The 23466-nt window shown below is 38.0% G+C and overlaps 1 protein-coding gene across 1 annotated transcript in view; it reads left to right on the forward strand.

Annotated features, from left to right (window-relative positions):
- The window catches only part of LOC146000006 (uncharacterized), a 77033-nt gene that overhangs the window by 47547 nt on the left and 6020 nt on the right, over window positions 1-23466 (forward strand). Inside the window, exons 6-10 of the mRNA XM_083137310.1 lie at window positions 2219-2401; window positions 6898-7077; window positions 8195-8494; window positions 12392-12576; window positions 16663-16768. Coding sequence (XP_082993436.1) covers window positions 2219-2401; window positions 6898-7077; window positions 8195-8494; window positions 12392-12576; window positions 16663-16768 — 954 coding nt within the window. The remainder of the gene's footprint in view (window positions 1-2218; window positions 2402-6897; window positions 7078-8194; window positions 8495-12391; window positions 12577-16662; window positions 16769-23466) is intronic.

Genomic DNA, 23466 nt, shown 5'->3' on the forward strand with positions numbered 1-23466 from the left:
CATCACAATACTCCACATAGTTTCCAAGATATGACATGTTTTGTGTTAGATGGTGCATTTGATCATCCACCCAATATCTGAAAATCTTGAAATTTTCAAAAATTTGTTTGACAAGTCTAATATTACATATTTGTCATATTGGAGTAAGTATCAGTAAAATTGGAAGCAAATCCAGGACTGTCAAGCAACCTGCTCTGGGTGATTTCACGTGGAATATGACTAATGGATGGTAAAAACAGATGCAAAGAGCTTCAAAACAAGACCAGTAGACTTTGACGTTGCCTGGTTCCTTAGGGAGGAAAGGCAACGGATCCCGTTGTGGTAGCACTGGCAGAGACTATTCCATGCAGGTAAAACAGCGAGAGCGAAAAATCAGGCGAGGCCAGGCCGGCCCTGTAGCTCAGTGGTTAGAGCAATGGCACGGTATGTCAATTAAATTTGAGCTTGGGACGTCTCTCATTCCTGCCAGGTTATAATGATGGCGGTACAAACGATGCACAACAACATAAGAATAGTTATTTTTATAAAACTCACAAACACAAATAGCATGTTGCTGCCCCGTAAAGTGCTCCATGGCAACTAAATATTAACAATGTTGCCAAGCGTTTGCGATCTCTTATTTCTCCGTAATGTGCGAATTGCCCCAGAGGGCGGATTCAAAGATGAAAATATTTGAGACACCACTTAGTTTGCAACAAGCCAGAAATGTCAGTAACTGTACAAGAAATAATTTTCAGTTGAACATAGGATAATGCAAAGTACTGTTAAATCAGATTTCTTTTCACTTTTATGTGCCATAGAATGGTAACTAGCATACTCGTGGGTATTTAGTTTTTACTGAAACCTGAAATATGAATTAACATGCTCTAACGTTCATTTTACATGATTTTTGAAAGGTGAGAGATGCATTTTCCTGTCATGTTTTGGTACGAAAAGTTGCGAAATGAACCACAATGCGAAATAAACTTGTAGACAAAGTTTAGTTTGTTACCAGATGTGACACTTTCTGAAGTCTGAATTATTTCGAGAGTTACGCAATACTCTGAAAACTACAAGAGTTTATTTTGTGTAATAATGTAGTTTTTAAATAAAATTGAATGTTACTGGTATATTCACAATTGTAACGTCAAAGTTCCCATTTTTATATACATACCGCTTTTGATCCCAACCTTACAAATTTATTTCTAAAATTCAATCCAAAATTTTGGATTTTTTTAAGTCCAGTTTCTTTGTTCGTATATTGTATGCTCTCTACTGAGAATTCATATTTTGCCTGGAATATAGCTAAGATAAAATATCTATGTATATAAAACTTATGTTTTATTATCCTGAGTTAACTCTGGCTACACACACGTGCATGATAAATGTTAATTTTCATGAACTTAATGTAAAAACCTTTACAAAAAGTACTGCCTCTAAATATTGTATATATGAAATGAAAGTTTAAACAATTCAGTTCACTCACTTATAAACATTATGTATATGTAATGAACAAACTTTATTATCCCAAGTATACTCGGACTCAGTGGCGGTGATTGGGTGCAAAGACTGGGGAAGCAAAGACAGTTTACTTCCCTTTGTAGATAAGCTTTAGCACAGTTTGGGGGCAAAAGTGGCAAGAATGGGGGGCAGTTGCCCCCACCCACACCACCACTAATAGGGCTAATGAACGATATAAATTTTTATCATAATAAAAGTAAACATAATATCTTGCCGTCAAATGTTGTGTGTTTTTAAAATCTTACAAATATCAGTTCTGATTCTGAAATTATGAGATATTATGCACAGAATGGTGAATTCTGAAGCATGCAGCGCTGCACATAAGGGAACTGCAATCTGGGCAGTAGGAACGTGATTCACTGTCTATTTTTCTTGCCTTTGGTATCGGTCTGCTACACATTCAAATCTAAGCTGAGTAAAGGGCTGCTGCCAAGTGGACATTTACTGTACTTCACAGCAGAAAGCCTCTTGAGTGTTTGTATGGGATAAAAAAAATTGAAAGGGAAAAAGTAGTTTGGCCAGATTATACTCGGGATAATATAAAAAGTGCACAAAGTACCTGCCGGAGATTACTCTGGATATTAAGGCAACCTGTTTACTAAAATGTAGTGTCCTTCTTACACGCACACATTTAAATACAAAATAGTAGACCCCCTTTTTTTTATAAAAAAAAATAAATTGTTGGCAATCATTTAGCAATTTGCAACCTTCCTTGCAGGGAGGTTCTTCACCAATTGGATTCCTTCTGAAGATGCTGCTAGTTCAAGCGACGACCCCGTGGAATTTCCTTCAGGGTTTCAGGATGAGGAGCTAATCAAAGTGTCGGGTACTCTTATGAAGAGAAGAAGTTTGGAGAAATCTGCAGTAACCAACACAAGCTCTGAACTTCCGAAGCCAATAGGTATGAGTTATACATATGCCAAGGTAAAGAGAAAATAACTTATAACTGAGAATTACTTACAAGTCAGATGGAGATGTCATATTATTAAAATACTGTATTGGTATCTATTTTAAGTAACAAGATACAGTGTAATAAAGGTTATTTCTGTCATAAAGTGGTAAGTTAACAAATCTAAAAGTTTGATTCTTAAATACTTTAAATTTGCTACTGTATTACAAGGTAACCAAAAAAGTTCTTGCCATTCTAGAGTAGGGATGGCCAGATCCGGATCCTAAAACAGTTTTTCAGCCGAAACAAAAAAAACACGTATTTCTTCATTTGGGCCCGTTTATACACACACACCTGCCAAGTATCATGGAAATCGGAGGGGGACACAGGGGTCCGATCCTCACTTCAATTTGTTCTCATCTTGACATTTGAGGGGGTTTTGCCCCCTAAAACTGTTTTTTAGCTGAAACAAAAAAAACACGTATTTCTTCCATTGGGCCCCACTATACACCTGCCAAGTTTTATGGAAATCGGAGGGACACAGGGGTCAGATCCTCACTTCAATTTGTCCTCATCTTGACATTTGAGGGGGTTTTGCCCCCTAAAACAGTTTTTTTAGCTGAAACAAAGAAAACACGTGTTTCTTCATTTGGGCCCGTTTATACACACACCTGCCAAGTATCATGGAAACCGAAGGGGGACACAGGGGTCAGATCCTGACTTCAATTTGTTCTCATCTTGACATTTGAGGGGGTTTTGCCCCCTAAAACTGTTTTTTAGCTGAAACAAAAAAAAAACACGTATTTCTTCCATTGGGCCCCACTATACACCTGCCAAGTATTATGGAAATCGGAGGGGGACACAGGGGTCAGATCCTCACTTCAATTTGTCTTCATCCTTACATTTGAGGGGGTTTTGCCCCCTAAAACAGTTTTTTAGCTGAAACAAAAAAACACGTAATTCTTCCTTTGGGCCCCAGTATACTGCCAAGTTTCATGGAAATCGGAGGGGGATACTTAGATAACCTCCCTTGTTAGTCTTACACTTTGTAATCATTTAACACTGCATATATTATAATGTTTTCTTTTAATTTGTAGAACTGTAACTGTAGAACAATTGTATAATTTTTGTATAACATTTCGATCTTGTTATATGTGTTAAAGGTTTCATCCTGGAATGGAATGTCTCACATTTATGTGTGTTTTAATTTCCAATACATTCGAATGAATACATATTAGTTTCAATGGCATTTACAAAATTACCTGTGACATGTGTGCACGAGTGTGTTAGCCGATGTGTAGCAAAGTATTTTAGGAACAACACTTGAAAAAAATTCTTCTAGGACTAACAAAAAATTTCTTTGTAATTGAAGATCATAATACCTTTTAAGGTGTGGTAATATTATAATGGGATTGAGATACGAAACTCTCGGATCCGGATCCAGATCAGGAACTTTCGGATCCAGATCCGAAACTTTCAGACCCGGATCCGGATCCAAATCCGTTTGGCCATCCCTATTCTAGAGCAGTGATAAACAAAGAGCAATACAAACGTACCTTTAGGTTTCAAAGTAATCTCCATCAGCATCCAACACCTTTTGCAAACGTTCCTGCAGCTGCACAATACCCTGGTGATAAAACTCGGCGGGCTTGGATGCAAAGAAGTCCGTGAGTGCGTTCCGCAGGTCTCCCTCATTTGCGAAGGATCTCCCACGGAGGTGTTTGTCGAGGGAATGAAACAGGTGGTAATATGTTGGTGCATGGTCCGTTGAATATGGTGGATGGCACACACTCCCAGCCAAGTTGCTGAAGGGTCTCCCGGGTCCTCTTTGCCACATGTGGCTTGGCATTGTCGTGCAGGAACAGCCCACTCTTGCGATTCACCAATGCCGGCTCCTTCTGCCGCAATGCACGGTGTACCCTTTGCAACTGCTGAGAGTAGAGGTCAGCAGTGATGGTCTGACCAGGTGGAAGGAGCTCGTAATGCACCACTTGCCGACAATTCCACCATACAGAGAGCATAACCTTACATGGGTGCAAAGGTGGTCTTGAGGTGTGAGGAACAGGGTCACGTGGTGACAACCAATGTCTGGTACGCTTGGGAGTGTCATAGAGGACCCACTTTTCGTCACTAGTGAGCAAGCGATGAAATATGGGTGTGTTCAGGTGCCGAGTGAGCAAGGACAAACAGGCTGTCACACAATGTGTGGGGTACCCACTTGCTTAACTTGTATGACTTCCCTATCCCATGCAGGTGCAGTCTGACTGTTTCAGCGGAAACATGGAACCTTTCTGCAAGTTCATCACACGTTAGACCACTGTCCTCCTTGATGCCTGCTTTCAGGGCCTAGTCATCCAACATATGTGGTCGTCCACTGCGAGGTTCATCTGAAAGGCTCACATCTCCCGAACGGAATTTCTGGAACCAATGCCTGGCAGTGTGTTCGTTCACGGCATTCTCCCCAAATGCCTGGCAAATGCGGCAGCTGACAGGCCCAATTTTAAAGTCATACAACAAACACACGCGAACAAGCTGCTTCGATACTTCCATTTCTCTTCGACACTGGACGAGCTATGCCTGCTGTGTGTATTACTGACAGTCGATGGTCAGACTAACTGTCAATCGCTTGGCAGGCACATGCGTCATTTCGTTTCCTCTCTGCGAGCGCATGATTAATGGGACGGCAAGAACTTTTTTGGTTACCTTGTAGTTTTTTGTGGATTAGTGTCCACTTCCCGTATAAATTTTACATTCTGGTCGAGCGTGTAATTTTACCTTCCCTACAGGAATTTACGTATTAAACAGAATTACGCAGAAATGAGTTACGTAGAAAGCAGTCACAACTGAATTAGTGAATCTGAGTTTACGTGTTTTTTTTTTTTTTTTTTTAATGTAAAATATGTGGAACTCAGAAAATTGGTAAAATATAAGATCTTGGATGCAACTTGAGTTCCACTGTGTTTCATTCACACGCTGAGCTGACCAAAACAATTCGTTGAAATGAATGAATCCTCGTGGTCCTTTTGCTAGACAATTTATTTGTATGAAATTGGTGGAGGGACCAGATGAAACTTGCTGCTTTTAATCGGTGGACTATATAGAACACGAAAATAGGTGATAAAACTTTTTGGAATGATATCTATCAAAGATAGCCAGCCACCAACATGAATAATTCAACGGATATATCTCAGCTTGTGCTTACCTGATTTTGATGATCTGTCTTTTAAACAAAAGTGCAAAGATTAGATTTTTATTTCAATTCTCATACATTTTTGTATGAATAAAAGTTTTTTAAAAATTTAGAATTGATTGATTTTTTGCTCATGATAATTTTATCTATTTGCATGTTCTGTGTAGTAGCCCAGTGACTGTGCCATAAGTTTCATCTTGTCTCCCTATTTTATACCAAAGCATCATTTTTTGGTATGTTAAACACTAGTCATGTTGCTGACTATTATTACATTCAAATGTCCACTTTTTCCTTCCTGCAGATTATTATTGTCCATTATTGCTTTTGAATTTACTTTCAATGGTTCACTTCAAGTGAAATTTTCATAAGTGTGATTCTAACCAACTTAGAAATGTTAATTGTATTTGGAACATAAATTTCTGCCTCCAGTTCAAGGGGGAAAAGCAGTGTTGCTACCGGTTGCTATATGCCTGATTTTTGTCCAGTCATACAAGACACCTCTTCCTGTCAACATGCCCCCTTCGCTCGCATTTCAGGGAGAAGCAGGGAATCTGAGACCCATTCGCTTGCTAAGCGGCGGCAACCATTAGGCTTGGCCTTGTTGAGGGTGCCACCGGTTTCAAAAAAGAATCTAAATGAAAAATTAGGCAAGTCAGAATACCACGAGAATTCGCTCTCACCACGGCAACTGGACAAAGCTGATTGGTTCAGCGGTTCAAGTGACTCTCCCTGGTTTTCAACAGAAAAGATAGAAATAGAATTTCCAAGTCCATTCTTTGGCCGGAACCACTGTACATGGCGTAGGATTGGAACTCCTTCCTGGTACAAAGAAATGGACTGATGTTTCATGTGATGGCTGGACACATTGACATGGCACAAGCCTTGACAATCCTCATCTCCTTTTAGCCTCCTAGATGATAGCATTGCACACTTTTGCTTTCAGTACTTTTCCATGTAAAACTCCTTGTACTTGTTACTCCAAGTCTGTGAACAAAGGGAGCAAAGCAAGATTCTAATATACACTCCTCTCAAAAAGTTTGGAATATTATTATATTAGGCATTACGTGGTAGGAACATCCTTGGAATTCGACAACACATGGTATCTGTCTGCTGGATGTTCTTGTGTTTTCGCAGACATATGCCACCATGCCTATCACCTACTACCTAATAGGACAATGTTCCAAACTTTTTGTGAGGAGTTTATTTTCAAATTTCATGTGAAGACTACTCTTCAATAGATACAAATCTTGCTGATGCCAGAAATATTCAAGAAAGGGGTGTTTTCCGCCCATATAACTATTTCCGATCTTCATTGCAGGCAATTTCTTCAGTAATTCAATTCATTATGAAGATCCAAACACATCAAGCGTTGCACAGATGGAATCGGCTTGTGACCTTCCAAATGAGAGGAAAATCCAAGGGACCGATACTCCCAAAGAGGATGGCAACAAAGAACTTGCAGTGCCTGAGACAAGAGATGAACTTCCAAATGAAACGGGTATGCAAATTTCTGAAAATAACTAAGCAAAGTGTGCTGCAGATAAATGTGATGGACTTGGAAAAAAATTCAAATGACCTAATTTTGTGAGATGTGTTCGTTATCATACTAGGCTGTATCTCAAAGCATTTGAATGGACTACATTTATGAGATACATTTTTTATATTGTGTCTGTGTGGAAGTGTCCATTATTGCAATCATTCCTTAAAACTTGCCTCTTGTCAACAAACACTTTGCTCTTCAGATATCCCAAAAGATGATGATTACAGATGTTGAGGTGAAGTAATCATGCAAGCCATTCAGTTTTTAATACTTTAAGCACAAAATATGTTGAAATTTCAAAAATAGCCACAATTTGCATTTTGTGACCTTTTTTTTGGTGATTTCAAATGCATGAAAAGTGTGTTTAAAGCAAGTCACTGCAGATTCATAAACACAGTTTTGCAACAATTAACATTTTTGGTGTTATTGTGATTACAAAAATCAGGAACCCTACTTATGAATTGTGCTCAAAAATACATTTTATTCACAAATCATTTTTAGAGAAAAGTACTTTGTTTTATTATGTTTGTTTGATGACATGAATTAGAGGTCAAAGTGGAAGGGAGATTTCTTGGATGCAACTTGTTCCACTGTTCCGTTCACCCACGCTGAACTGTCCAAAATTTGTTGAAATTAATGAATTCTCACACCGAAGAAACGTACGTGTGATGCATGTCACTTGGGAACGAGCCAATAAACAACAATATTTCACACCATAGCTGCATGATAGGCTGCACGAACCTGTGTTTTATTGGTGAAATCCTCAAGCGTCACCTGTCACTTATAGCTTCAGTCTGAAATCTCCTTAAGGGGTTGACTTTCTTGAAAGATACCCAAATGTCGACACCCTCCCTCCCTTCTGCATGTAATACACCTTGGAAACTCCATTCATGTAGTCTGAGATACTGGACAGTTGCTGAGGATAAGATGGAAAAATTTTTACTTCAAATTATATATCATTGCTGAAATATAATCCTTTACTCACAATGTTTGCCCTGAATTTCACTGTGAATCAATCATGTTTCAGGCTTTTATAGTTGAAAGTGTGAGCCTACATACATTGTTTTCTTTTCAGCTAACAAAGAGGACAATGGAAGTGGATTGTTGGTTAGTAGAAAAAAGCGCAGACGAACAAGAACATTTGACTTGCCTGATGGTGGATCACCTCATGTAAAGAAACCTGAAATTGTTGAAACCTCAGAAATGGAAGCTCCCAGAAATGTTCAAACTACAGTTCTTCCTGAATCTACTTTGGTTTCACGGGATACTCAGCCAAGACTGCTTCCAACAGACAAGAACATGCCGGCTATCGAGAAAACTGCTACACCTGCACCAAAGCCGCAGTGCCTTGTCGCTCCATTTAAACCTATTGATCGTAAGTGATTTGCAAAGTATTTTTTCTTGTATGTACTGCTTGCATTGTAGAATTACTTCTCTTGTAGTTTACGGTTCTTACAAGCACATAAACACAATTTTTGATGTAACATTTCGAGAGAACACAAGCTTCCTTCATCAGACACTTATTCTTAGTTTGATTAATGTTAGTTATAACAATGTGATAAATAGTGTCACATTGGCAATTAAAGCCATAAGAGCAGTTTTACAGTACTTAAGTTTCATTGGAAGCTTACTTTTCCATAGATGCTATCTCTTTACATTGGGGATGGCATGACTTAATCAGTACTTGATCGGCATCAGCCAATACAGCCGTATCTCTCTGTATAAAATTATTGATAATAATTATCAGTAGGGATGGGACGATATGAAATTTTGGCTGATACCGATAATGTACCGATATAAAATTTACAGATACCGATAACCGATAATGTACCGATCCGTTATAAAATTAGAAATGGTCCTGGAAGAATCTGAAAGGTTCATTGACCTTAAAAAATGTGTATTTCAAAGTGACTGCAGTGCAAGAGAAATTACATATTTAGACATTTACTTTTTAAAAAAGTAGGGCATGGAAATTATCCATAAAAATTACAACAAAAATGGCAGAATTTTGCACTAAACTATCAGATATTTATCATATATCGGATCGGTAAAATAATCTGTAATTTTACCGATAAACTGATACACCGATATGCCTATATCGGCCGATACCGATAGAGTACCGATTAATCGGTCCCATCCCTAATTATCAGTAATTTTGAAGATTTGAAGATTGATCTAAATAGTTCACTTTAGTGAAAAATCTTGCAATTTTGCTTTTATTTTATGTTTAGAAGCACACAATTCATATGCTCTAATTCTGTAAAGTAAATGTCTAAATTCAGTTTTCTTCATAGCAAAACCTATTGCAGTCTGCTATGTTCGTATATTAAGGAGTTTAAAATTTATCATTCAAGTTTTTGAGGAACACTTGCAGTTTAATATTGGATTGTCGTTCTCTGTATTGGTAAATTTTATATTAACAATTGATTTATACAGGGTGTATTATAAGCAATAGCGTGGCTGTGGTGGCTCAGTCGGTAACGCGTCTGACTACCATGCTAAAGGTCCCGGGTTCGATCCCCAGCCGGTTCAAATCCAAGAACTTTCTAACGTTGGAAGTGACCCCAACACCCACCCAGCGTCGAATAACGTGGGTACCTGGGGGAAACCCTGGGGGTTAAAGGCAGTCGGGGGCGTGATGCTGATCACATCACCCCCACTCACAACCGGATCAAGAAAGTGTGGGGCGTTACCCCCAAACCCCCTATATGCCTTCATGGTGTGGTGCTAAACACAGGGGAGCACTTTACTTTTTATCATAAGTAATGGCGCAAACTGACAGTTGAAAGTACATGATAATACATAGAAGCTAAAGAGTCTCAGTAAACATGGGTCGGCAAACTAGCTGTTTTAGAGATAATTGCGAATGTGTGGTTAAAAACAGTCACTGATTGCATTTTGTAAACAGTGCTTTACTCTTTGCATGTTCAGAGGTTTGCTCTTTGTTTACTAAACAGAACATTTCAGATTTGTGGCGTTATAATCAAACAGGATGGATACAATAAGTATAGAGAATTGTACATGCTTGTGATCAATTCTGAAATTAACTGGAGGGTGTATGAAAGAATTCGAAACTACATGCGCAATCGCGTACAGTATTGCATCCAGATGCAAGGAAGACACTTTGAACACCACCTTTAACAGGTACGAGTGTACAGTAATTGTAACATACTAACGTTTGTTAAAGTAAGTAAATGTTCAATAAAAGCAATGAGATCTCCAATGACTTTTCTTACTGTATTATTAGAATCTTACCAACTTGGACGTCGTTTACAAACAATGAAGTCGGTGGCAACTTGCAACCACACATTCGCAATTATCTAGTTTGTAGACCCATGTTTGAGACTTTTTTTGCTTCTATTATCGTGTACTTTCAACTATTGAACTATTACTTATGATACACCCTGTATATTGACATGTGTGTGCAGAAAAATCCCAGTTTAGTTTCCCACTAAATACACCATACATTTTTTCAACTGTGCTGATGTCATTAAATTTGCCAGTAAGCTGTTCTCTTGCCCATGTGACTGTTTTCCTCTTCCTTGCTTTTGTAGCAGTAGTCAAATTCATTAGGCAACCATGAAATTCCAGCAGGTAGGCTTTTCATGGGGGAAGAGGCATGGCTAAGTAGTAGTTGAAGGTAAAGTAGAAATCTGTGAAACCTTCTACCTTAAGATTGGAGAAAAAGCACAACCCATGGTCATTGTTGTAGGTTTCCATGACTGAGTTTTGCTACTCATTCGAAGCTCCCCTTTTTCCTCACGACTGTGGGTGGCCACTGGTCCCATACACAGGCCAAAATATCAAGAGACTAGAGCCAGCGATCGTCCTGTAGCCAGAGTCCAAAACCTGATGCCGTACATCACACGGCCACAGTCTAGAACGTTGAATTAAGTGCTAAAAAATACAATGTATAAAATTGGGCATTCAAAACCTTCTTGGAACCTTTTTCCTACCACAATTGTAAGTCTTGTGATCTGGTACCCATCAACAGGGTGGGTTGAATAAAAATTGTCTGAGAAGAGGGGACAGGTGTCACTTGTGGCATGTGCTGTTGTTTCTGTTGGAAATGGGATAGGGCAAAGAGTTGCAATCCTGGCAAGAGAACAATTTATAAGATGCATGAGAAACCACTGCACTTGTGACCTAGCTTACTTCTGATTCGTTATGCTACAAAAAATGCTATGGGAATAGGACAGTATCTTTGAGAAAAGTCAGAAGATTTTTCACTTTTAATCGCAAAAGCTAACCGAAATGTCACATGAAATGCTTCCATGTAAAGTACTATCTGCTATAAGATTTTTGGAAGCATTTACATAGCATTTATGCTAGCAAAAATGTTAAAGGAAATGCTTCCATCTAACGCAGGCGTAAGACAGAAGAAGCATAGACCAGCTATTTTCTGTTCATTTGGTCTGGTCTGAAAGCATTACAGTAGTGTTCACTAGCCATGTATTATGAACTTTGAAAATGGAATGCTGTTCTATTTTTGTATTCTACAATGTATGGTAGTGGGTTTCTCCAGATCTGTATTACACACACAACTATACATGAGAATTCATATTTTGCATAATGAAAAATCCAGCTATTAATACACACAATACTTAATAATAAAAAATGCGCTTTTTCTGTAAAACTGATTTTTTGTTCAATTAATTTCTGCAACAATTGCCACTATGAGCTTAAGAGACACTTAGTTTACTATTTGAGAGGCTTCTAGTTAATGTTCTATGTTGTGTACACATGGAATGTTTCCATAAATTATAATTAGCATTCAGCTGATATCACTAACACCAACTCGGATACCATTACTTTTAGACATTTCAACATTGTCATGCTAAATATGTGAAGAATGTTTAAAAATAATATAGGTATTCCATTTGAAAAGTATATCAATCTAGCAGAGTTTTACTTCAAAATATATATGCAAGTTCACAGTCAGAAAATCAAAAAAATTGAAAATTTTTCAGAAAATACTTGTGCAAGATAAATGTGAATGCTACTACAGTGGAACCTCTATTTTTCATATTTCAGGGGACCAAGCTGAAAGAACTTACATTGCAGAAAAATGTAAAATCGAGGAATAGTTTATAACATTTTGCTGTGTTGGGATAATCAAGATTGTATAATGCGGGAAATGTAAAATTCAGGAACGTAAAATCGGGGTTCCAGTGTATTAGCCAATTCTGATATTTCGGTATTGCCTCAGTGCTAATTGTATCATTAGCTCTTGCTTTTTAATGACTTATTTCCTTTAAATTACTTCCCTCAGGTAAATTAAATGAGAAGCTGGCTGCAAGTCACATACCTCGTCTTACGAAACCACCGAATTTTGCAAAATTGCATGAAAAGGAATTTAAGAGGATGGATTCAATTGATGATCATGTGAGGAAACAGAAGGAACGAAAAGAAGCTTCTGCAAAGAAAGTAACCACGTTTAGTGGTCTCACCAGCAATGTAAGTAATGCTTTATTGTTTATTTGGTCAGTAAATAAACTTAATTTCCATTATCTCAAAAAGTCTCTTGAGATACCCAGGTTATGCACTTTTCTCCCTGAAGATTGGAACTTTGTGATCAGTGTGTTTGTGCTATCTCAAGAACCAGTGAACAAGTAAATTTCTGTTTTCTATGAGGATTGCAAAAGTGCTTTTGATTTAATCAATTGAAATTCACTTTCTTTCTATAAAATAGAAACTAATATATTTTTTTCATTTTCCTAGACTGGGTTTGTGTCTCCTTATGTGAGCCAAATCATTTGAAATCTTAATAAAGTTTGGAATGCCAGAACATTGTGCAAGAGCAGTTACTTCAGGGTTGATCCTAGGAACTACGCTGCACTTGCAACCCCTTCTCCACTTTCAATATGTATTTTTCCCTCACTTGTGCAAATGCTTCTAAAGTCAGTAGGTATTGGAAGTGATCTCACTTGGGGGAAAATGTTCATGCCTCTCTGCAGATGGATGTGCCACTTTAACCTGAAACATTACTTCGTACTGCAAAAGATTGTAATTCATGTTTGGAGAACAAAAGATGTGGTTTAATAATACAGTCAACTCTCGATTCTACGACCCCGGTTATAACGACCCTCTCGAAGTAACGACCCTTTTCCCGGGAACCGTGAAAAATTTAGAAAAATTTGGGAAAAAAAAGTTGAAAAATTGAAGGAAATCGGCCGAAAATGCGTTGTTTTTTCCTCCACTCATTCCCTTTACGAGCGCTCTACCGCTCACAATTAGGTCTGAACTAAAAATAGACACCACCACACCATGCTTGAGTGATATCCAATAGCACTTGACCTCTGCCCTCCCCTCCCTCAAGTGCACCAATGTTACCTCGCACCTGACGGCCGCTACCCAACGTGCCAGGCTTGCTCTTGGATACGCGAGAAGAGAAGATCGAATATGCTTGGATGTTATTTTAAATCGACTTGACTTGTTTCCTTGTCCTAAGAGCTGCTGAAAACTCGCGGGGGAGGGTGGGAGCAGCCCGAAATGACTGCTGGACTTGCAGTCTTTGCCTAAGTGTATTGCAGGTTAAGCTCTTTCATCGATAAATACACCACCTTGAGAGATAAGATCGCAGGAATGTTCGAAAATACAGATGCGTGGCACCTGCAAGTCTGGCCCATCTGTCTAGCTCTGACCTAGAGTTCAGCAGGTTCCCGTGAGTGAGCAACTCTCGGCTTTGTAGCCGATAACTTCAGGCAACCGCTTTCATTCAAAACGTGTTCTTTGTTCCCTGCAACACTTCATAAAAAAGCGAAACTGTCAGAGATAATCAAAACCACATAGGTGAACTAAAGATCGTCAACCCGCTTAATGCGTTGTCATCCAGGTTTCCACAAAAGGTTACTTCGATCTTACGTGCATCATAACTCCCGTTTCCCACTTCATACTTTTATCCTAATTGTGTCGATGTCCTAATATCTGCCAAAAAAGTGTTCCATTGGCTGAGTGACTTCTCCCTCTTTTCCTGTCAGCAAACGTAAAGGGGGGGGGGGGAATGCAGATTGTTTCGGCCTCGATTTTTTTGTTGATGCGGGCTGATTACAGGCGAGGGTGGAAAAGTCGTCCTTTCCTTTGAAGTCTAAAATGGGGCAACCAGTTCTGGATATATTCTTGAAAACTAACAATAACCATAGAACAAGTAAAAAAAAAAAAAGTGACCCTCTACCCTTTCCCCAGCTCATTCTCCGCCACTGGTGTGCACGGCAATGTTGATAATTGCAGAATTCAGATTTTTTTATTTATTTATTATTATTTTTTAATGCTGTTGTCTGCATAGGAAATATTGCCCGGATTATTGTCTGTTGCATGGTAAAACGTAAAGCAAGGGTCATTTCTTTCTTCTTTACACTGCTGTTAAAAGTTCCATTTTTGACAGTTGCGTTATCTTTAAAATGCTGGGACTTTTCTCTTCCGCCACCTGTTGCTCGAACTTCAAGCCGGTCTTCTTGTTTTTACGATGCAGCTGGCGCCAGTGTTTTGTCTAGTGTCTGCAAAGCTCTTGCTTGCCGATAACAGCGATGACTCATCCAGCGCAAAGGAAAAAGTTATTGTTTTGAATCTCGCAAGCTGTTTTGATTTGACGATAACGAAATTCGATCTCCAGAAAGGAAAACAAGAGTTAAAATAACTGTTCTGCGCCTTCTGATAAGCAAATCTGTAAATTTAATTTGCATCTGCTTTTCTTCAGAACCATTCATGTGGAGGGAAAAAAAAAGTGTTCAATATAGGAATGGTCGCTGAGACCCATTAAAAATACATTATTCAAGGGGAAAAGGTTTGGAGGGGTGGGTGTTTGACATCGAGAATACTCCTAAATACAACATTAGATCGTCATGGGCTAATCGGGACTAAATATACAGTTTAAAGTTAAATTCAATTCCAAACCCGAATGATTATCGACTGACACGCTGTTTAATGACGTGTCCTAGAATACGCATTGGGTGAAAACAGAACGCAAGTTGCGAGTTTCCTTTTTCACGCTTGATTACAATGCAACTCAAGGAAGGAGTTTGGACTGCTCCCTTAAATGGGGAAGGGGGAAGGGTGAATGAAGTTGGTTGAAGCAAAGAAAACGTGACTTTTTTTACGATTTATTTTACACATCCGAACCAGAACGAAAATTACAGCCCTGCCTTTATTTTTTTTTTGTCTGGTACCTAGAGAGGTTGTGTTGTTTCTCCAGAGAGATCTAATCTTACCAGTTAATCTTGTAACAAACAATGCTCCAGTAGACCCATATAAAATCCAACATTCATTCTGCCCGATTATCTCCCGACTTTTGCTGGCACCAGTCTGGCTGGTGTCAAGATTCTTCGAATTTCACTTGCAATAAGCGAGAGATTGTTTTCCTTTCCATTGGTCTCAGTGCAAACGGGTTTCTCATGAACTAGAATTGTAAGAATTTCCTGGGAAAGCAACGACTGTGCACAATTGAAACAAAGTAACATTATTTTAAATTCTCTTTTGTGAAAACTTTTTCATGTTCTATTTTCCTTCTCACAACATGCATCCTGTGCATAACAGGTTGTATAACTACCAGGATAAATGGTGTTACCATCTCCTAGGCATCTTTGTGTCCGTTTGAGCTCCCTTTAAGCTGAAAATTGGTGCAAATTCCAATAACGACCCCTTCGAAATAACGACCCTTTTCCCGGGAACTGTGAAAGGTCGTTGAATCGAGAGTTGACTGTAATTAGATGTAAGCGAGTTACTAACTTTTTCCTGCAAAACTTGCTTGTAGAGGTTCTATTAATTTCGGTGGCCTCTGCCACCATTTGCCTGAAAACTTTCATTAGGAACCAGAAACCAGTGAAGCAATGGGTTCCCAAGGGATACGTGGCAGGGGGCAAGTTTCACAGAAATAGTTACTCTTATGTCTAATTATAATTAACATTGTAATTCATGTTTGGGGAATAAGACGCAGTTGATGATAATTAGACATTACAATTTTTTTTTCGCAAAACTAAGTTACAATTTTTTCGCGAGACCTGCTTGTAGACATTCACTGATAAAAATTAGTAACTTGCTTAAGTCTAATTAAGATTGTAATGTTAAATTATCACCTAATGATTTACTCATTTATAGATTAGAACAACTTCAAATAGCAGTTTTTAATCTTTTGATAAAATTTTGCAAAAATGTACCTGAGATTTCACTAATGAATATTTGAACATGTGACATTTTGGTCATTAAGTTCCAAAGTAGAGAGAACTATCCTTCAATTTTAGCATGTTATTGTCATGTCATGCAATTTTCATTTGACTCATTGAATGCTTCTTAAATTGGTAAACACAATGTGAAAACAGTTTATTTACACTATAGTTTCTAATAATCTTTCTGCTTAATAAACACAAAGATGATCAAAATGTCACCATGTTTTACCCCCAGAGCCCTGCATTTAGAGATATAAAATATGTATTTAATGCACTTGTTTCAGCATAGAAAATATGCTATTCCTGCTAAGTGCTTTTTTCTGTACGAATGTGCAATGTCAGTTTACACAGAATGTCATATTTGTTTATTTTAAATTTTCAGATGAAGACAGGAAACCAAGGATGTGTGAAAATGCCTATGGTGGCAAATGGAAGGCCACGATTTGTTCCAACTGTGACTGCAGTTTCAAGATTGAATTTCAATTTCGGTAAGTATCTTTTTAACATGTAAACCATATTTCTTAGACTTTTCCTTTTTTCATGAGAACCAAGCAATTATACAGCAATAAAGTTTCCAAATCTCTCTTACATGTCCTCTATGGTCGAAGTTGAAAAGTAAGAAATTGTGCATTTGTGTTTTACAGTTCCAGTATGTAGTTTTTGGCTGATAGTCATTCGTGAGGAGTATAGTACAGGGCTACTATAAATGATTCATTTGATTTCAAAACTGTATTTTCCAAATACACACATTCACATACAGACATGAATGAAACATGAAAACAACTGTAGACTCTGTTTTCCTTTACATTCTACAAATGTTCTGTGTGCCCCCCTCTGGCCACACAGCACACATCCAAGTGGTGGTAGACTTCCACCCATACATTTTGTAGCAATCCCCTGTCAGTGGTCATCAAGAGAAGCATTGATGCATTCCCCGAGCTCTACCAGTATTCTCTTGTGAATGCACCGCTACACTGCAATAACAGATGAACATCTCACATACTCCGAGTTTTCTGCATTATGTAGCATCATTAGAGGCACATATTTTTGGTAAATAAAAAAGCAAAATTTCGGTACAAAAACGGAGTCAATTTCGGGTTCAAAAGCGGTAAATAAAATAAAATATCGGTGCTATAGCGGTGAAAAAATGGATGAAAAGTGGTATATAAAAAGACATTTTGGTTTTAAAATTGTGAATATAATCCTAAATTTGATTTAAAAACTACACTTATTCCACAGAATTAACATTTCACTTCTAATAGCACATTTATGTAGTTATCATAGTATTAAGTTTATTTCTGTGTAAAGGGGTCCAATTTTGCTTCTCCAATATTAACAGCAGAATTAATCAATTTTCCGGGAATTGCATAACTCTCAGGATAATTCAGACCTCAGCAGGTGTCGCGTCGGTGAATAAACTCTGAATTTCGTGTTTAAGAGTTAATTTCGCTTTTTGCAGTTCATTTCGCATTATTTCGTGACAAAATATGGTCACAAAAAGCATCTCACACCTTTCAAAAACATGAAAAATTAACACTACAATGTGTTTTTTCAAATTTCGTTTTTTCGTCAAAAACTAAATATGCATGCCTCTAAGCATCATGCATAGATATATTTTTCAATACTTAATGTTACCAGTTTACTCTATACAGAAAATTACATAAGTCAATAACTTGTGGAAGGCAGAGTTAAAAATTTTGCAGATGCAACTTTTCGGTGGAAGAAGTACATGAGAACTTATCAAAGGGTCATAGACATATGATGACTGATGCCATGTGAGTCTATCATTTACGACCAATGTTGGTCATGTGCAGCATTAGATGGATTTGTATGGGTTAAGTGAAAAATTGCCATTTTAGATGCATATCACCTTAGCTGGCAACATTAGCAGGTCGAAATTTTGTCAGCAAAATTTGAAATAAACTCTTAATCACTGGGGGCACATATTTTTGGTAAATGAAACAAAATTTCGCTGTTATTGCAATGAAAAAGCAGTATATAAAAATGACATTTTGGTTTTAAAAAATGTTAATATAATCCCAAATTTGTTTTAAAAACTGCACTTACACCAAATAAACATATCCCTTCTAATAGCACATTTGTCATTACCAAAATATTAAGGTTATTCCAGTATAAAGGGGTCCATTTTTGCTTCTCAAATATTTACAGTAAAATTAATCAATTTTCCGTGAATTGCAAAACTCGTAGGATGATTCTGATTTCAGAAAGTGTCTAGTCTGTAAATAAACTCTAAATTTCATGTTTGAGTGTATTTCGCATTTTGCAGTTAATTTCGCATTATTTCGTGACAGAACAGGGTAGGATATTGCACCTCGCACCTTTTAAAAACATTAAAAATTAACATTATACAGGAAAACCTTGTTAATACGAAGTTCAAGGGACCAAAAAATGTCAACTTCGAATTAAACGACTTCGAGTTATCCAAACTTTTCAAGATGGCGCCTGTTTTTCAGGTGTAAATAAAGTAGAGTATAAATTACCCCCACAACGGATGTTTTATACTTGGTGGTAGCTCAGAAAATAAGCTGTATATGTACTATATAATAATATTGTACGTTTTAAAGAAAGTGTAAAAAATGTTACACAAAATGAGAACACTAAGCTTACGCGGACACAAAGATTCCACGGAGACGGTTAACACCATTTATCCTGCCTAGTTATACAACAGGTTATGCACGGGATGCATGTTGTGGCAAAAAGTCTTTTAAAAAACTGTATTTTCTTTTAATTAATTGTGCAAAGTCTTTGCTCTTCCACAAAATTCTTACAATTTTAGTTCATAAGAAACCCGTTCGCACAGAGACCTACGAAAAGGAAAACAATCTCGTTTATTGCAAGAAGTGAAACTCGGAAGAATCTTGACAGTAGTCACACTGGGGCGAGCAAGAGACGGGAGATAATCGGACAGAATGAATATTGGATTTTATGTGCGTTCACTAGAACATTGTCCGTTACAGGATTAACTGGTAAGAAGATTCTCTTGTGAGAGAACACAACCTTTCCCTCGGGGAAAAAAAAACAAAAACCCAGGGCTGTAAATTTTGTTCTGGTTCGGCTGTCTGAAACACATCGTAAAAAAAGTCATGTTTTTTTTCCTTCAGTTAACTTCATATTCGCTCCTTTGCAGGGATCAGTCCAAACTCTTCCTCAACTTGCATTGTAATCCATTCTGAAAAAGTACACACACAACTCGCGATCTGTTTGCACCGAATGTGTATCCTAGGACACATTAAACAGTGCCGCAATCGATAATCACTGTGGTTTGGATCCCACTTTAAACTGTATATTTAGTCCTGCTTAGCTCATCAGCATAAAATGAACTGAAAACAAGCTTTACGAAACTTTCGTATTTTCAGATTAATTGACAATTTATTGAAGGATTCAGGAAGATCAAACACTCGCTCCGCCAAAACTTTTCCTCTCGTATTCCTACAAGCATTGAGTTTTTTTATTGTTTTTTTAACAGCAGCACGCTAATGGTTCAAGAAACAGCTTTCCAGATGCTAGACTAAACACTGGCGCCAACTGCAGCGTAAACACAATGAATGAGACCCGCTGGAAGTTAAAAGCAGCAGGTGGCAGAAGGGAAATCATCCGCATTTTAAAGATAAGGCAGTTGTTGAAGACTGAACTTTTATCAGCAGTTTGAATAATAAAAATGATCCTTGCATTACGTTTTACCATGCAACAGACAATAATATGGGCAATATTTCCTATTCAGACAGCTGAATTCAAAGAAAGAGGGACCTGAATTCTGCAATTATCACATTACCATGCACACCAGTGGCGGATAATGAGCTGTTGTAGGAGAAGGAAGGGGGTCACTTTTCTTTTACTTATCCTGCAGTTTTTGTTAGTTTTGAAGAAGGTATTCAGAACTGGTTGCTTTTTTTAGACTGCAAAGGAAAGGAGCCCGTGTGCACATACGAGCAAGAAAATCGTGGCCGAAAGAATTAGCAAAGCCCGGTCCCCCCTTTCCCTCCCGTTTGCTTATAAAAAAAAAAGGGGGAGAAGTCACTCAGCCAACAGAACACTGTTTTGGCAACTTTTATGACCACCACAGTTGGGAAACTTATGAATCGAATCGGGAAACTGGAGTTGCAACATACGTAAGATCGACGTCAACTTTTGCGGGAAAACTAGATGACAAAGCATTAAGTGGGTTGATGATATTTAGTTTACCTATGTTGCTTTGGTTATCTGTAACAGTTTCCCTTTTTTTATGACGTTCTACAGGGCACAAAGAACACACTTTAATGAATGTGGTTACCGGAAGTTGTTGGCTACCAGGCCAAAAGTTGCTCGATCACGGGAAATTGCTGAATCTCGAGCTCAGAGCTAGACAGATGTGTGAGACTTCCAGGTGCCATGCGTCTTGTATTTTGGAACATTCGTGCGATCTTATCTCTCATTTCTCATCTAGCACTGGTGAATAATTCCAAGGTGGCTTATTCATCGGGGAAAGAGCTTGACCTGCCATGCACATTGACAAAGAATGTCAATGTCCAGGGGGCATTTAGGGCTGCTTCCCTCGAGTTATCAGCAGCTCTTAGGACAAGGAAAGATGTCAAGGTCCAGTTAACATAACGTCCATGCTTTCTCCACATTCGATCTTCTCTTGTCGACTTACGCAGGTGTCAACTTCGAATTAAGGGACAGTTTTGCGGAAGGGTCTTGTAAACAACTTCGTATTAAACATTATCCATATTTCGATTTATCCATACTGAAATACATTATAAATCCTATGTTATCGGCTGGGGAATGGGAAGATCTTCAGATTAAAGGGTACTTCGTATTAACGAGGTTTCCCTGTAATGTGTTATTTCAAATTTCGTGTTTTCGTCAAAAACTAAATATGCATGCCTCTCTTAATCACTAAATTTAGGGTTTTTTTTACCAGACGTGGCCTTCTGAAGTGTGAATTATCCTGTTTTTCATGCAAATCACTGAAAATTGAATAATTCTGCTGTAAATATTTGAGAAGCATAAAATGGACTACTATACACAGATATAAACTTAACTCTGACAACTACAGGGAGGTTATTTCAGTCGTTCACCGCCAGCGTGACGGCCGTTCCGCGGACTCTTCATGCAACAGGTCCCGGCAAATTGCGTTCAGGAAGTCCGTAACAGAAACCGCTTGTTTTGTAATGTTTCCACTTTTCACAATTACAGTTACAATTACAATTGAAATAAGCACGTACCTTGTCGCACGGATGCAGGAAAAGGTGTCCTCCCAAATACAAATATTTCCGGCACCTTATTTCTGACATCTAATCTTAGATTAGACATCGCTACTTTATCCTCAGTTGACAGAAAGGGAAGACAGCATCCCGGCGCATAAAGCAAACCGAAAGCGTAAAATGATATTTAAAAGTAATAATAATGATGATCACTAACCTCCTGTGTTATAAGAGATGTTGAAAATGACTTCCTTCAACAGCAATACAACACGTTTCTTAGGTTCAAGAGATCCTGTCTATCGTAATCCCTGACCACTTTTCTGCAAGAATTCGTTTTCACGTAATTATCGTACATAAAAACTCTATGTTCAAGACTATATTTGTTTAACGACATAAGTAATGAATGAATAACAATTAACACACAATAAAGCACTGGCCACGAGTAAGCACATTACAATAACACAGTATAAGCAACACGCGTACTGTTGAACGCAAACAGAATTGAACATGAACGAACACTGACGTCTGGTAGCCGACAGTGTTGCTAACCATTTTTCGGCAATGTCCCTACAGACGTAGTCAAAATGTCCCTACAACTGACCAAATGTCCCTACGCCAAGTAAAGTGACTAAAAAAAAAACACCTCATGAGCATGCAAACAGAAGATAAAATATACACATTTACTTACCAAATCTTTCTGCTCGGTGCTTCCACAATTAATGAAGGAGCGAATTTACAATACAGGACCTCTCCCCGATTTTTTGTAATATTTCGCATACTCACTAATTGAGGCCTCCTAATCACGAATTTGAAGTTAAAATTTGGGGGGTCACGTGTAGAAATTGCAAAATAAGTGACATTGAGTGGTCCGCGATCGGCACGATTGCTTATTATTTACCGGAAGATTTTGTGTTTCCAATACTTAAAAAATGAAATATACATTCCTGATATTACTACGACCCCAAATTTTAACTATGTTTGCCTATCCTAACCTAACCTAACCGTACCTGAATGGTTCGTGGGGCTATCCGTCAATGGTTTGTTGGGCTACCCGTGCATGTTTTTTTCGAGCCCAAATTTTAACTATGTTTGCCTAACCTAACTTAACCTAAACTTACCGAGAATGGTCAGTGGGGCTATTCCTGAATGGTTTTGCGGTAATTGTGATTACGAACCGATAAAAAATATTATTTTCGTAGCACTTTAACGGCAAACGTTCATCATCGAAGACGCCATTTTCGTATCCTGCAATTTTATGATTGATGTACTGTTGCCAAATTTACCTGTAATCGAATCAGTTCTTCTACATCGTGATTGTCGCTGTCACATGTAAGCACGTTCTTTGGGCAATATACTGAAATCCATAAGTTTATTAATTAGCCCACAGCCATCCTCCTGCACACTCCACCTAACAATCTGTACAACATTAACAACTTTTTTACTGTTCTCTTCCGCCATTCTTACACGATCCATGCTCTCCCAAGTATGAAATCAACAGTGTGGCAACGCTGTAGACAGCGTAACTAATTTTAATTTGTTCATATCAACAAATATGGCTACCATACTTGTATACGGAGAATCATTGCGAGAATTGAAAAGCTTATTTTACAACTTCTACACGTTAATGAACATTTTTTCCCCCTCACCCCAACATGTTAACTTGAGATAAATAATCACGAATAATTATTTCGTGAGTATAAGACGTAGCATAGAAATTACAGAAGGGTCCGGTATTGTAAATTCTTGCCTTAATGAATAATAGGGGTGTGCTGGACAGAATTTTTTGGGTCGGGACGGGATCGGGACGGTAATTTTTTTAAATCCCGACATTCGGGACTGAAAAATTTGCAATTTCCCGACCAAGTCGGAAAATTTTCGGGACGGGAAATGTTCGAAATTTCCCGAAGCACTGGAAATCTCGAATTTTACAAGTCATTTTCACTTTAAGTGATTGTTTTTGCATTTCTAGAATAAAAACTTAC

The sequence above is a fragment of the Lepisma saccharinum genome, chromosome 16 (genome assembly GCF_977018435.1).
Source record: "Lepisma saccharinum chromosome 16, izLepSacc3.1, whole genome shotgun sequence".
NCBI classification, from domain to species: domain Eukaryota; kingdom Metazoa; phylum Arthropoda; class Insecta; order Zygentoma; family Lepismatidae; genus Lepisma; species Lepisma saccharinum.